At 41.1% G+C, this 14,575-nt stretch overlaps 1 protein-coding gene across 3 annotated transcripts in view; it reads right to left on the bottom strand.

The window, feature by feature from the left end:
* The window catches only part of NALCN (sodium leak channel, non-selective), a 511,286-nt gene that overhangs the window by 21,591 nt on the left and 475,120 nt on the right, over positions 1–14,575 (bottom strand). For all 3 annotated transcript variants that reach the window (XM_083168621.1, XM_083168622.1, XM_083168623.1), the window contains 6 exons: positions 13,250–13,356; positions 12,362–12,436; positions 10,443–10,562; positions 9,009–9,077; positions 3,477–3,625; positions 358–451 (listed from right to left, as the gene is read on the bottom strand). In XM_083168621.1, coding sequence (XP_083024747.1) covers positions 358–451; positions 3,477–3,625; positions 9,009–9,077; positions 10,443–10,562; positions 12,362–12,436; positions 13,250–13,356 — 614 coding nt within the window. The remainder of the gene's footprint in view (positions 1–357; positions 452–3,476; positions 3,626–9,008; positions 9,078–10,442; positions 10,563–12,361; positions 12,437–13,249; positions 13,357–14,575) is intronic.

Raw genomic sequence — 14,575 nt, 5'->3', positions numbered from 1 at the left:
TAATGTCATGTTACAGGCTGAGTTTGAAAAATGACAGGAGCTGATTGGCTGGTCGTTTATAACTACAGTTTATCACTTTTTGAAACTTGATGCATCTGGCCCATTCTCTGTCAGCCATCTGGAATCCCATTAAATGTTTTATGTCTCCATAGTCTGTCCATGAATAATATAAAGAATAAAATACCCCAGCTAAATTCAAAGTTATTGAGCTACACAACTGTTTAAGCTAACTATATACTGTAGTGACTATTCAGTGAAGATTTTTTTCAACTTTTAGCCACCACAATAAGATGTACAATCATTTTTCACCATGCTTTAAAACTATTTACCCTTCTTATTGTGTTTCTCCCTACTTACCATACAGTCATGCATTATTTTGTTCCAGTCTTCACCAGTTACTATCCTAAAGAGCACGGTTATAGCTTTCCCCGCTGTGGAGAAGTTAGCATGCCTAGGTAGAAAAGACTAAATTAATTAACACACAGCGTACATTTTATTTTTCGAATGTGTCTGGTTCTCAAGTTTCCTCTGATGGCTACAAATGCTGATCAGTATCTAGCGGTGCTATCTATTAAAACACATTCTCCGGAAAATTCACATTTCTATTCTAATGCCACTCTAAGGAGCTTGTTCTGCAAAGTGGAGCATTATTGAGCACAGATTTTAATAAGAAACCATATAGTTCAGTAATACAATGAATTAATTCCCCGCCTGACCTGTTCATTAGGGTTTATGCTTCGTAGCTCCTGCAATACTAAAGTAATGTATGTGTTTCAAACGGTAGAAAATAAAATTGTAAACAATAAGATGGCTTTCCCAAAAGGTTAGGAAATAGAAGTTTTTGAGTCTGCACTGGATTGGTCACCTCTTCAAGACCTTGAATGGTGGGTTTTGGGATGCAATTGCGATAACCAACTTCACACTGATTAAATCAGTGGTTCTCAACCTCTGTCCTTAGGACCCCCGACAGTGCATGTTTTCCAGGTCTCCACATAGAATCACAGGTGAAATAATTAACTCCACCTGTGATCTTTTAAAATGCGTCAGTGAATAATGAGTGCACCTGTGCACCTGCCAGGTGACCTGGAACACATGCACTGTTGGAGGTCCTTGAAGTTGAGAACCACTGGATTAAATGGTTGTAAAGATTACATTGCATGGTGGTTGGTGGTGCTCCCTGAGTCAGAGATATACAGTATATTATTTTTACAAGGAGAAAAGAAGACTTAAAAAAGGGTTGGCAACTTAGAATGCAACTGGCCAGAATTATTTAGCGGCTTGTGATACAGTAATTTATGCTACACAAATGAGACACAGCACAAATTACATTTTTTCCTTTAAATCAGGATTTTTTTCATAATAAGAGTAAGCACAATAGAGCAAATTCTGAGTTGGGAACAAAAAAAAAGTAACTTTGCATCTTGGTAAAACCATGTTGCAATTGAGTTGGGGCAGATTGAAAATATGCAGAGATTAATATGAGACAGCTGTGTGTACAATCTCAAATCTAAATTCCAGAGTCAAAACTCCAATATTTGTGGGCAACATGCAAAAGCAGCTATTATTTACTCTGCATACATGAACAAATCAAGACAAAAATGTATCTGCACTCTTTGCAAGGCAGCATGTTTTTTTCAGGCAACTCAGGCCCAATGTACAGTATTTATTTACAATAGGACACCATGGGGTAAATTTACTAAGACCAAATTGCTGGACCTTTCTTGCAGTTTGAAAAGTCTAACTGCAGGCTTACTGGACTTGTAGTCCCACTATAATTAACAGACTCAGAAGGGGGAATAACAGTTTTTTTGGATTATGTATACTGGACATGTAAGATGGAGAAACTTCTCCACCAGTTTTCTGCTATTCCCATTTCTGGAATGTGGACTTATCAGATCATCTACAATACAAGGCATGATATTGGTGACCCAGACTTATTTAATTCTTACCAGATAAGCAAGTGGGCATAATATATCACTGTATCTGCCAATAGAGCTATTTAGGTGATATAACTGCTACTTACCTGGTAATCATCTGTGCAGGTGTTCTGGACATTTATATTTATAAGCTATCACATGACTTTTCAAAGAGTACCTCCACCTTGGTGGCTGCTGATATACATATCATTTAGCCCAACACTCACTCACTTTCAATGGCTTGTTTAGTTTGGTGCTCCTTACTGGAGTAACGGAGGGACCCGCACTGGTTTTTATCACAATTTTCCAGTAACAAACCAGGTTTAGAGGCTCAGAGCAAGTTATAGTGACATAGCTAGTGAGGTTGAAAAAAGATGTCAGTCTATCAAGACCAACCTATTTTAAATGTATGTTATATTTATCCCTATCTATGACAAATCTATATTCGAAGACAAATTTTATCCAGGACAATTTTCTAGCCACAAATGATGATGTCTATGTTTGCTATTTGTGCTTTTTCTCTCTAAAAATGCGCTTAACCCCTGCTTAAATGTATTAATTGAATTAGCCATCACAACCTTTACTGGCAGAGAATTCCAAATCTTGACTACCAATTCCAAACCTCTTAGTTAAGGTATGCTTTGTTAGAGCCATTATCATGTGGCTCTAGTAGTCTCGGACCCACATTGGGGTTATATTGAGTTTGGGGTACAGTGCCCCTGGATTGGTGTGGTCCTTAGTGTTTTAATTACATTCATCCCTTTTATATCACTTTATCTACAGAGCTCCAGCTTCTTAACCTTATCACCTTCTAATACTGCTTTAGGCTTTCTGGCATATGCTGATTTTTTGGGTGCCCCAACCATAACAGCTATAGCAATATGGACCCCCAATACTCATAGAGGCCTTGACGATTGGCTTTGGGGCTTCCCATATATTTGCAAATATATGTAACCAAGATCTCTGAATTATATTTATCATGTTTAATCTTGTTACTGATATCACACAGTTTTGCTGGGGGAACCAAATGTGCTTTTCTTTACTCAATTCCAAATCGTCACAGGTTTTTTCCATTTTAACCCTTTAGATACAAAGCCCGCACAGATCATTTTTATCATAAATATTTGAGCAATTTTTTTCGGACCCCTCTGTGATAGTTTACTCTGCAAAGCTATTTACTCTTCACCAAGACAAGCTATTATCAGAGTAACTGTTCCGGGCAAGACAGTTATTATAAATTGCAAATTGAAATCATTTCTTAATTTCCACAATAAGAAATTATGTTTAATGGGGTAACTTTCAGAAGATTGATAAATCATCCTTATGGCTGTTACAGCATTTCCCTGTAGTATGAAAGCAGCTCTCAATCACTTTAATAAATGTATAATGAGGACCCATCTGTTTCTCTGTGACCAGGTTTATTATCATTTATTTTGGATTAACAGTTGATTGAAAAAGACAGGTACTGTATATTTACTATGTCTGCTACAAGGTCAAAATTGGTGCCACGTTTTCCAAGGTCGTCGGATACCTTGTCTCATTGTGTATATGTATACTGACCTGTTAATGTTTTCACCATATTTTACTGTTCCAAAAAGGACAACCCCAGCAAAAGCATAGCAAAGGAGCAACAGAAACATCCCAACAATAATGAAGAAGCTCTTGTACATACTGACAACAACCGTCAGCAACAGCATCTTCAGTGTAACCTGGACATAGTAGATAAAGGATTAAATTATTTCAAAAGTTGTATACATTATTCCATTATTTTTAGTTTCATTTTCCAGCCCACATAGAGGACTCTTTCACATCCATCAATCACATCTATGTACTTTGCAGATGTCAACTTATGTCTGAAAACCTCATGAAACAAAGAATGAATGATTTGTAATGGGCTTATGCATTGTGTTCTACATGTCAGAATACAGCACAACCTATTCATTAGGTAATATTTCCCAGCACAAGTATAATAGATGATTGTATTGCAAGCCACTGTATCGGGACCACTTTATAACCACATCACCAAAATGCATATATATATTTGGTACTCTTTACCTAGAACGGCGCCCGCGATTAGAATCGCGGGCGTCGGGGGTAAAAAATCGCGGTCATCGCGGGTAAATCGCGGGTACATAAAAATCGTGTACCCGCGATCACCGCGATTTTCCCATAGGGAACAATGTTAAAAAGCCTGATTGACCGCGATTTTACTTTAAAATGCCTCAATGCCCGCGATTTTCACATAGGAATCAATGTTAAATGGGCTACAGAGCCCAAATAGTCACAATTAACCCTTAAATGTCACCCCAATTTTTGTACGCCACCCCACGATCCACGCCAACCCGAAGCGTGGCGAGCGCAGCGAGCCCGCGAGGGGCGGCGGTACGCGTCCTCCGACCTTTTCATGCCCTACTATCCACGTCGGCGTGGAGTTGAGAATAGAATAGTGTGGCGAGCGCAGCGAGCCACCGAGCCCGAAGCGTGGCGAGCGCAGCGAGCCCCGCGAGGGGACGCGGATACCTTCACAGTTATACGCGTCCCCTCGCGGGCTTCACAGGTATCCGTGTCGAAAAGCGGACACCTGTGAAGCCCGCGAGGGGACGCGTTTACCTGTGAAGGTATCCGCGTCCCCTCGCGGGGCTCGCTGCGCTCGCCACGCTTCGGGCTCGGTGGCTCGCTACGCTCGCCACACTATTCTATTCTCAACTCCACGCCGACGTGGATAGTAGGGCATGAAAAGGTCGGAGGACGCGTACCGCCGCCCCTCGCGGGCTCGCTGCGCTCGCCACGCTTCGGGTTGGCGTGGATCGTGGGGTGGCGTACAAAAATTGGGGGGACATTTAAGGGTTAATTCTGCCTATTTGGGCTCTGTAGCCCATTTAACATTGATTCCTATGTGAAAATCGCGGGCATTGAGGCATTGAATGCAAAATCGCGGTCAATCAGGCTTTTTAACATTGTTCCCTATGGGAAAATCGCGGTGATCGCGGGCATCGCGTCGCGGCCGTTTATGTACTGCCCGCGATGTCGCGATCACCGCGATGGGCGCCGTTCTAGGTAAAGAGTACCATATATTTTTATGTGTGTTTACCAACAAATAAATATAAATTAGCTCCGAAAAAAATGTAAAGCAAATGTTCCTTTTCCCAATACCACTGTACTCAAACTTCTATAGCAAACACCGTCCTAGGTGGCGCTCTGGTCTGTTCTACAGGCTGCAGGGTGAGAGCTATGTCCGAATAAATAACTGACATTATTATAGGTTTGTTTCCAAACTTCACCATCCACGTAGATTACGACTGCAAATGGCAAAAGGTACCGGGCCTGAAGTATAGCAATCAAAGCGAGCCATGCAAGGAGATGCGGTACAATTGGGGTCCACATGTTTGGTTATTAACACCAAAGAAAGTGAAAAACTAACATCTACCTTTTTACTTGTGTAGACCTTTTTCCCATGTTGACCTTGTTAACCTTTTAGGGTTGACCTAGACACTGTCACCTCTATGAGTCACATCCTTAATGGGCCGCCTCCTGCTGCTGTCTGCTGTGTAATATGATATCTAACTGCTGGGTTTATTTTAGGTTGACTGTCCCTTGGAAAAAAGGAAAGGGGGCATGCTGGTTTTAGGAGGTTGGCACTTGGGAGAGAAGTACATGCTATCAGTGGCGGATTCAGGGGGGGGGGAGCACCCGGGCACGTGCCCCCCCTGTCATTTATTTTGTAGCTGAGGACAAGGGCTTTCCAACGAGCCCAGCCCCGTGTCTCTAGCCCCCCGGGAACCGGAGATATCGCCTGGCAAACCTGTAACGTTTATTCCCCATAGGATAATATGGGACCCGTCAATTCCGACCCCCACCCGATTCCGACGGCTGCCAGTTCCCGCCCTGGCATCACAGAAGCTTGTGATTGATTTCATTCTATTCCAAATCGCTGGGCCTTCAATATGATACCAGGCTGGTCCAAATCGGTCAATCGGTTCCAGAGATATTGCATGTAAACCGATTTTTTTATTTTTGAAATGTAATTTCATGGCTGTTCATGTTCTTTGAGGGCAGATTACTCTGGAACCAAACGTTCCAGTTTCACTGGACCAAAATCATTCAAAGCCCACTCAAAAGTTCTTCAATATAATACTTGTCTCATATAAATGAGTAAGTTGGTTCCGAAGATATAGCCAGTTAAATGAGATAACTGGTTAAAGGGGGGATGGGGTGGTTTTCTCTCCCCCTCACACCAGAAAATGCAAGGACTAGGCTGGTGTAAAAGGTGCCAACCTGGGAATGCATTTTCTGGTGTGAAAGGGGTATTATTTCAAATAGCCGGGACCTGCAGTGCTCTGAATACAGCCAGGCTCTGCCACTGTCAGTGGCTATCACTTCTGCTGTCCCCCATTTACCACGAGCATGTATTCCCCCTTGGCAATGAGCATGTAATCCCACATGGCAACGAGCATGGAACCTCTGGCAATGAGCATGGAACCCTTGGCAATGAGCATGTAGAGAAGCAGCATTTATGTAGCATAATTTTTAATATGCATTATGGTGTTTGGCATAACACATAATGGACATAATGGTGTGTAACTTAACGTGTAATGGATATTATGGTGTAAATGTTTAATGCGTGCCTTTGGTGGTCAATGTCCCTGTTTATGAAGTGTATTGTGAATTTTGGCTTAATCTGTGTGGCATTATGTGAATTCTGGCTCAATCCATGTGGCATTATGTGAATGTTGTCTCAATCCGTGTGGCATTATGTGAATTTTGGCTCAATCCATGTGGCATTATGGGAATTTTGGCTCAATCCTTGTGGCATTATGTGAATTTTTTCCCAATCCGTGTTGCATTATGTGAATTTTGGCTCATTCCGTGTGGCATTATATGAATTTTGGCTCAATCCATGTGGCATTATGTGAATTTTGGCTCAATCCATGTGGCATTTTATGCATTTGGCTCAATCCGTGTGGCATTATGTGAATTTTGACACATTCCATTTGGGGGCAAGTATAATGGGGTCTAGTATTTTGTTGCATAATGTGTAGAAGTTGTATATGGTGTTGACACGCCCCCTGTTGAGTGGCCACACACCTTTTCCGGAGCGCGCGCACAACTACATCCTTCACTTTTGTCACCATGGTGGGCCTGCGTACCAGGGCCTATTTTTAATTATATTCCCACCCTCTCTCTGCCGCTCTCTTAGCATGTACACTGGCACCACTAACACCGCCCCTCCCCCACCCAAACCCTTTTTTATCATGGTGCCCCCCCTGTCATTTTATCCTGGATCCGCCCCTGCATGCTATTGTACTTCCAGTGACATGCCACCCTCGTTAGCATAGACAGCTCTGCTCCTTTTACAGCCAATTGCTGCCAATACTGTGGTCAGGATTACAGCTGAGATGTGGTCTCAGAACCTATACACAAATATATTTATCTCAAATGCCAACTGCATAAAACAAGAGCTGATTACTGAGACTCAATTAATTAGAAGCTCACTAATGCCCCTTTGTTAAAAAAAAGAGCATGTGCCATACATGCAGTTTATTGCTTCATTTCCCATAGACAAGGAGGTGACATAAACAATTCTGTACAACCCAGGCTGGCTGTGCATTCCGGGAGCACACGAATGTTATCCCAGAACCTTTTTTCCCTCAGGAGATCAGTTACCAGTATCTGCTGGAAGCCAGGAGTGCATTTCTGTCAATTACCTCCATTATATGTCTTTAATGAAATGCTCTATTAGTCTGTAAGTCCTAGTGATAAGAGATAGGTGCCCAATGTTGCTGAATTGTCACTTTCTCCAAATGTACATGCAAGTAAAATAAATTATACCACCAATAAAAATGTATATATGTTTCATATCTTATATTAAATAAAACTAAAAACACAATTAAAATGAAAACAGTAGGTGTGCACATTGGCAAGTTAAGTGACATGATGACAAGTGACCAAGAAAAAAGCCATTTTATGCTCTATTTAGAGATAAAAGTAAATTGTGGGTAGTTATTTTACTCTCAGCATGGCTATTTAGAAGAAACATGATTGGAAGAAAGACATTCTGATACAGGGTTTATCTTGGAGATGTGTTCCCAAAGTAAGGAAATGTGTTACAGAGAAAAAACAATAAGCCTTTGAAGTGAGATGTTTCCAAAGGGATACATCTGAGACATCCACAGTATAATTTACAGTGACAAATTGCTACAGTACAAAAGACTTGTTTGTGTCTATATTGTATACAGATGTGTCCTCCTACATTATTGTGCAGTTGTGCCAGGTCCTGTGTGACTGCCAGCATCTAGTCATTTTTTGTTGTTGCATCTTTTTATCACAAAATGTCTTAGTCGATATATGATGTGACTTTAACATAATACACATGTATATCTGTGTGTGACTGAGACTGACTCTATATATGAAGTGTTACAATGCAGATAGTTTACATGCCAAGTTCCATGACGCTTTGTTTACATCCCCTTGTATGCGGCCAAATTGGACAGAAATCATTTGATGGTCTCCAAATTCGGCCCTGTCCGATGAAACTTGAATCACCCCCATATTTCTGTAGATTGTAATACAGGTTGAGTATCCCTTATCCAAAATGCTCGGGACCAGGAGAATTTTGGATAACGGATTATTCCGTAATTCAGAATATTTTAATATTTCAATGATGTATTTTGAAGTATCTTGCATTTATTCTGTATAAACACATCAACCATATGAAATACACACAAATATATTTTATTTGTTCAAAAAACAAGGTTTCAAAACATGAAACAAAATTTGTGTATTATCTCAGGTACTGAATTTGAATGCCAAGCAATCATGGTCTTGTACATATATAGTGCCAGTTACATATCATGTCCTCAGTAGTGCTGTTACAGATGTCCCCAGTAAATTTTTAGCAACATTTTTTTTTTCACTTTCTGGAATGTATGGTTTTTGGAATAATTCAAATAACGGATATTCGGATACCGGATACTCAACCTGTATGTGTTTTCAAATTTTATTAAGCTATAATTAGAAAATGAAAATGATGCTGTGCACAATAGAAAGGGACATATTGTGTGCATCTTAACAGTCAAGTGAAGCTGTACTTACGTGTTTTCCACATATAGAGAAAAACCTAAAGACTATTATGCAGGCGCCCATCATATAGGTATATTCATTCTGTGAAGTAAAAATGACACGTTTAAGTCTCAGAACATTCCCTCTGGCATGTTTCTCAGTTCCTCAATATTTGACTTAGAGAACAACAACATTTCTACAATTAGCTGTATGTACAGGGCCTGTTTTGGAGTTTGTAATAAATTCAACTACATGGAGCCTTTTCCACCATGGTAAAAACATATAGCAGTGAGGGGTGAAAATCTAATATATGCAAATATATGTAGATGGAAGTTGGTGCGTCTGAACTCAAATTAAAATTTCTGTTCAGTAAAGTAAAGATTCTCAGTACATAGAAACGTAAGCAATTTACAGATTCTGCATGCAAGCATCTAAAAACAATTGACACTAATTGAAGTGCAACATACTTTGTTCAGGTGAGAGTTTTCACACTTCAGTTAGAATGGGTCCCTTGCTCTTAAAGGCCCATACACACTATAAGATTATCTTTGCAATGTGACTGGTTGGAATGACAATCTGGAAATTGTTGGGAGCAAATGACAATTGACCATTTGCTCCTAAACATGAACAAAATAGTCATTCAGACAAATTAGTTAAATCCATTTATGCAGATGACTGCTTTTGTCCATTTTCAGCTTTTGGGAGCAAATGGTTGATCGTAATTTGGTTCCAAAAATTTCCAGATTTTCATTCCAACCAGCCAGATTGGAAAGATAATCTTCTAGTGTGTATGGGCCTTTAGTTAGCAGTAATTCAGAATGAAGACAAAATGATAATTATTATGTCTTAAATATCATACTGAAGATGTCCTGTTTAGTTACAATTCATGATTGTTGTGGAGCTTTATAACTCCAGTTATTGGCAAACCAGCAATATACAGTAAAACATATAAATAAGCTACACAATGTACAGTATCTTTTTTTTATATAGACATGCCACTGACACCCCACAGGTGCCTTATATCAATACTATGTACTATTAAGGCACCTCCATCTCTCCACTCTATATTTCTCACTCTCTGGCTCACTGCTTGTCTCCATTCTCCACCTCACATTAGGAACCAGTCCCCCATCCCTCACAGCCCCGGTCACTATTTCCCATAAGCTCAGCACATCATCTCCTGCTGCTATAACTGTGCCAATCTGACTGCAGGTAGTCCTATCACACATCAAAGTGCCAATATCATACATAAACAACGGTTGGAGATTGAATACAATACAAAACCAAGGAAACATTATTCAAATTATATTGAACATATAGTGGCCTGATAGATAGATCCCAGCCTTATGATTTTCTTAAAGTATGCCTTAACTCTCATTTATATTTTAAAATAATGTTCCTATAGCATAATATTAGACATAATATATAATTAAATAATAAATAAAATAAAAAATAAAATGCTCTTACAAGTAAAGCAAAATGTAGTATAACCCATATAACTCCAAGGGATGTCACAAGTAGGTCATATCGATTTCTCCTACTTTGCCAAAATCCAGCTGGGGACATAGCTGTAATCTTCATTGTTACCTTTATGCAACACAAAAAACGGTTATTATTTACATGAAACAAGACACATATTCATAGTATCATACATAAGAGACATGATTCCTCACTCATCTAAACAGATAAATAAGTATCTGTGTATATTTATGACTCTTGTTAGTGATGTTGTCTGCTAACCCTGCAACTGGGCCACCTGAAGACATCGCTAGTCAACGCGGTAGTACACGCATAGCGCATGCAAGCTTGCCGAAATTTCATTAAGATTTGCCGCAGGATGATATATCGGCTGATAAATCGGTAAGTGTGTACCTAGCTTTAAGCAATTATATGTAAAATGTCTTCTATCAATGTTAGTTAAACTTTACAAAATGTTATGGTACCTTAACTCTGTTTACCCGCCAATTCACTTGATGATATGTTCTCTTAATTAACAACAAATGTGTCCTCATATACCTATAGATTTTGCTCCATATGTGGCACAAGACACCTGGCATAATTGTCATGCATTGATTTTTCTCACAGCGCAGCTACTTTGTTCTTGGTTTTGCTTTATAGTTCGCAAACAGTGCGCACGGTACTACGATTAGTATTTTGACGCGGCTAAGTAACAAAGTCTGTGGCATATTAAACGGGGCTAACTGGATGTTTTGGGGATGTGTGTGTGTTACCATATCTATACTGCATGTAAATCTTAATTTTAAACCTCTATGGTGTTTCTGATCTGCAAGCACCCTGTGCGGGAAGCAAGCGGGCAGCTGACATCCACTGACATAAGCTGCCCGCCCCCCACACCCAAGCATACCTCCCAACAGTCCCGATTATCAGGGCCTGTCCCGCTGTCCCTCCCGCGGCCGGCAGTGTCCCGCGGTGAGGGGGGGCTGTTGGGAGTCCCCCCTGTCGGCTGCTAAGCAGCGGGGAATAAACGCTGTGCGCATGCTGGGCGTTCCCATGGGCTTTGCCCCCCACCTTTGCACCCCGCCTGCACTACTAGGTGGGAGCGGGATAGCAAACATGTAGTTTACCATGCCCGCTCGCATTCCTGCATCTGCACACGCGCATAAATGTGCCTGTGCATGCGCAGACACAAAACATCGGGCCCCCGAGCAAACCGGGATCGATCACATATTAAAATACCCCCCTTTGTGTGTGATTGTACACAGATCAGAACACAATTTGTATAGGAAAAAAGCTGCAGCTGCTACTAGTGAAGTGATAAAGTGGAAGGTGATAATGCAGCAGCCAATGAGCTCCTAACTTTCATTTTTCAAACCCAGCATGTTACTTGAGAGTTAGGAGCTGATTTCCCAGTGATAAAGTGCCAGCCACTTTATCACTTCACCAGGCTTAATAAATATGCCCCTCAGTCATACACAGATATAAAAGCGCATATTTCATATTAACCAGAACAGTCTCTTTGTGTGTCCTAGATGCATTGTGTTGCGATTAAGTGGCATGTTTTGGCAAAAAAAAGAAACAAAAAATATGTCTTACCGGTAATCTAGAAAATTCTCACATGAAATAATGGTGGAAATTTACTAAAATGCGAGTTATATTTCACCTGGGATGTTGCTAAAGGCAACCAATCAGATACTATCCATTAGAAGGTGCAAAAAATATGAGAATCAGTTTCTAATTGGTTGCCCATAGCAACATCCCATGTGAAATACAACTCACATCTCGGTAAATTTCGCCCAATGTGCCAAGAGGGTCTCTATGGCATGACTGCCGCAAAGATGTATGAGGACATATCTGTATTAATGCAACAAATACCCCAGCCTGGTAAATAATTATTTTGCCTATAAATGCATTTAGAAATATATTACCTCTAGAACAAAAATGAAGGTGAAAACAACTGACATTGTTGCTAGTGGAACAGTCACAGGATCATCCACGTCCCACTGGAACAAAACAAATTGTACATTATATTTAGTTGACCACTGCAGCAGACTATTAGCACAAAGTACATTCTGGAAACCATGGTTTGGGAGTAATTTGGACAATGGATATCTGGATAAGGGATACTCAACCTGTACCAATGTACAGTATATATTATTTTCTTGCGCAGGTAATTATTTAGTAATTGATACTAATTTTCAATAATACATTGGAGTATTGATATAATGTTGGTTAGAACACTCCATCAACTTTTTTAGGTCGGGGTTGGCAAATCATGGAAATTCAACATTTGAATATCACCGATTCCCTGCCCCAGGAATTGCCCCATTCCATTGTAGCTATGTGGAGCTTTAAGCCTACAAAGTGGCTGGTGTATATGCAGTAAAGCAGTGGTTCTCAACCTCGGTGCTCAAGGACCCCTAACAGTTCATGTTTTCCAGGTCTCCACACAGAATCGCAGTTGAAGTCATTAGCTCAACCTGTGGATCTTTTAAAATGTGTCAGTGAATAATGAGTGCACCTGTGCACCTGCTGGGTCACCTGGAAAATATGAACTGTTGGGAGTACATCCTTTTCATTTTCAGCTCATGTATTCTTGTACAGTCATTAGCCCGACGTCGGGATCCCGACTGGCCGGACCCAGATGGCATGGTGAGCGCAACTAAGCCCACCATGTTGCACTCACCATGCTGTCTGGGTCCGGCCAGTCGGGATCCCGACTGTCGGACCCCTGTACCACACCCAAATAAACAGTGGTTATCTAAAAGGGTTTATTAGGCAGCCTCTTAAACTGCGGTCACACTGATACAACATACCTTGACTGATAGTAAAACTGATTGCGCCAAGACAAGTACTGCAATAGTCCTCTTGAAAAATGGATGCTGTGTTATATCGTACATTCGTGCTCTGATGCCATCATTGTCTACAAAACAAACACCAATCACAAAGTACAGTCTTTGTTTATTGAAGCAAAATAGTATAGCCTACTCTCTGAAAGCCCCATTACTGAAGTGTCCACAGGACAGTTATGTATAGATAATGATGGTTTGGATGCGCTTGTCATTAGCAAATGTCCCTAAATCACTTAATCTCTTTATGGGCACATTGCTCCTTACTGTCATTGCATCTTGGAAGTTCAGCATAATGCTGAATGTTCAATGCCCACATCTGTTCCCCAAAGATCAACTTGGGTCCACCCTTTATAATCACAAATGCTACCTTAAGTCCCAAAACCCACTGTCAAATTATTAACAGCAGTTACACTCATACAAATAAACGGGTGCCGGACGGGGTCCCGACAGTCAGGACCCTGACAGGCATTTACCCGACGTCGGGATCCCGACTGTCGAAACACCAATAGCCAGGTTCCCGACGGCCACCGGCTATTTTCCCTCGTGGGGGTCTACGACCCCCATAGAGGGAGAATAGAATAGGTGGCCCGCAGCATGGCGAGCACAGGGAGCCCGCAAGGGGCTTAGTTGCGCTCACCATGCTGTCTGGGTCCGGACAGTCGGGATCCTGATGTTGGGATAATGACTGTCGGGATCCCGACTGTCGGACCCCTGTACCACACCCAAATAAACAGGGGTTATCTAAAAGGGTTTATAGGCAGTCTCTTAAACTGCGGTCACACTGGAAAAAATGCAACCACAGTATAAGGGCTAGCCACTCAGTGTTGCCGGGACGGTGAAAAGGAATGTCCGGACAGTTTGGGTGAGGAGTGGCGGTGGCTGCGTGGTGTCACATGCAGGTGTAGTGACAAGAAACATGACAGCAGGCTACCAGTGATGTACAAACACTTTGCTGTGTAGTAAAGAACTTGCATAGTAGCGATGCATTCACATATTTTTGCTAATACATCATAGGACCTGACATGCAGGGCAGCCTTGCCCTGAACTAGGTGATCCTAGTGAGGAGAGTTGTAGTTTTGTGAATCCTCGCAAAATGACAACTCTTTATTTAATTTATTCTTGTTTGCACATATTGTAAATAATACATAGCAGCAATCTCCCTCTCTCCCTCATTAGTCTAGCAATCTCCCTCATGTCACCTAGCCCAAATTACACTGTAACATTTTTGGGGAAAAAGGAATGAGAGATAGATACATTTACATTGAATCATCAGCACCATTTCCCAGCACT

This window comes from Crinia signifera, chromosome 2 (genome assembly GCF_055691185.1).
Source record: "Crinia signifera chromosome 2, ASM5569118v1, whole genome shotgun sequence".
Lineage (NCBI taxonomy): Eukaryota > Metazoa > Chordata > Amphibia > Anura > Myobatrachidae > Crinia > Crinia signifera.
The sequence above is the reverse complement of the archived record's forward strand: the minus strand, read 5'-3'. Positions and strand labels throughout refer to the sequence as shown.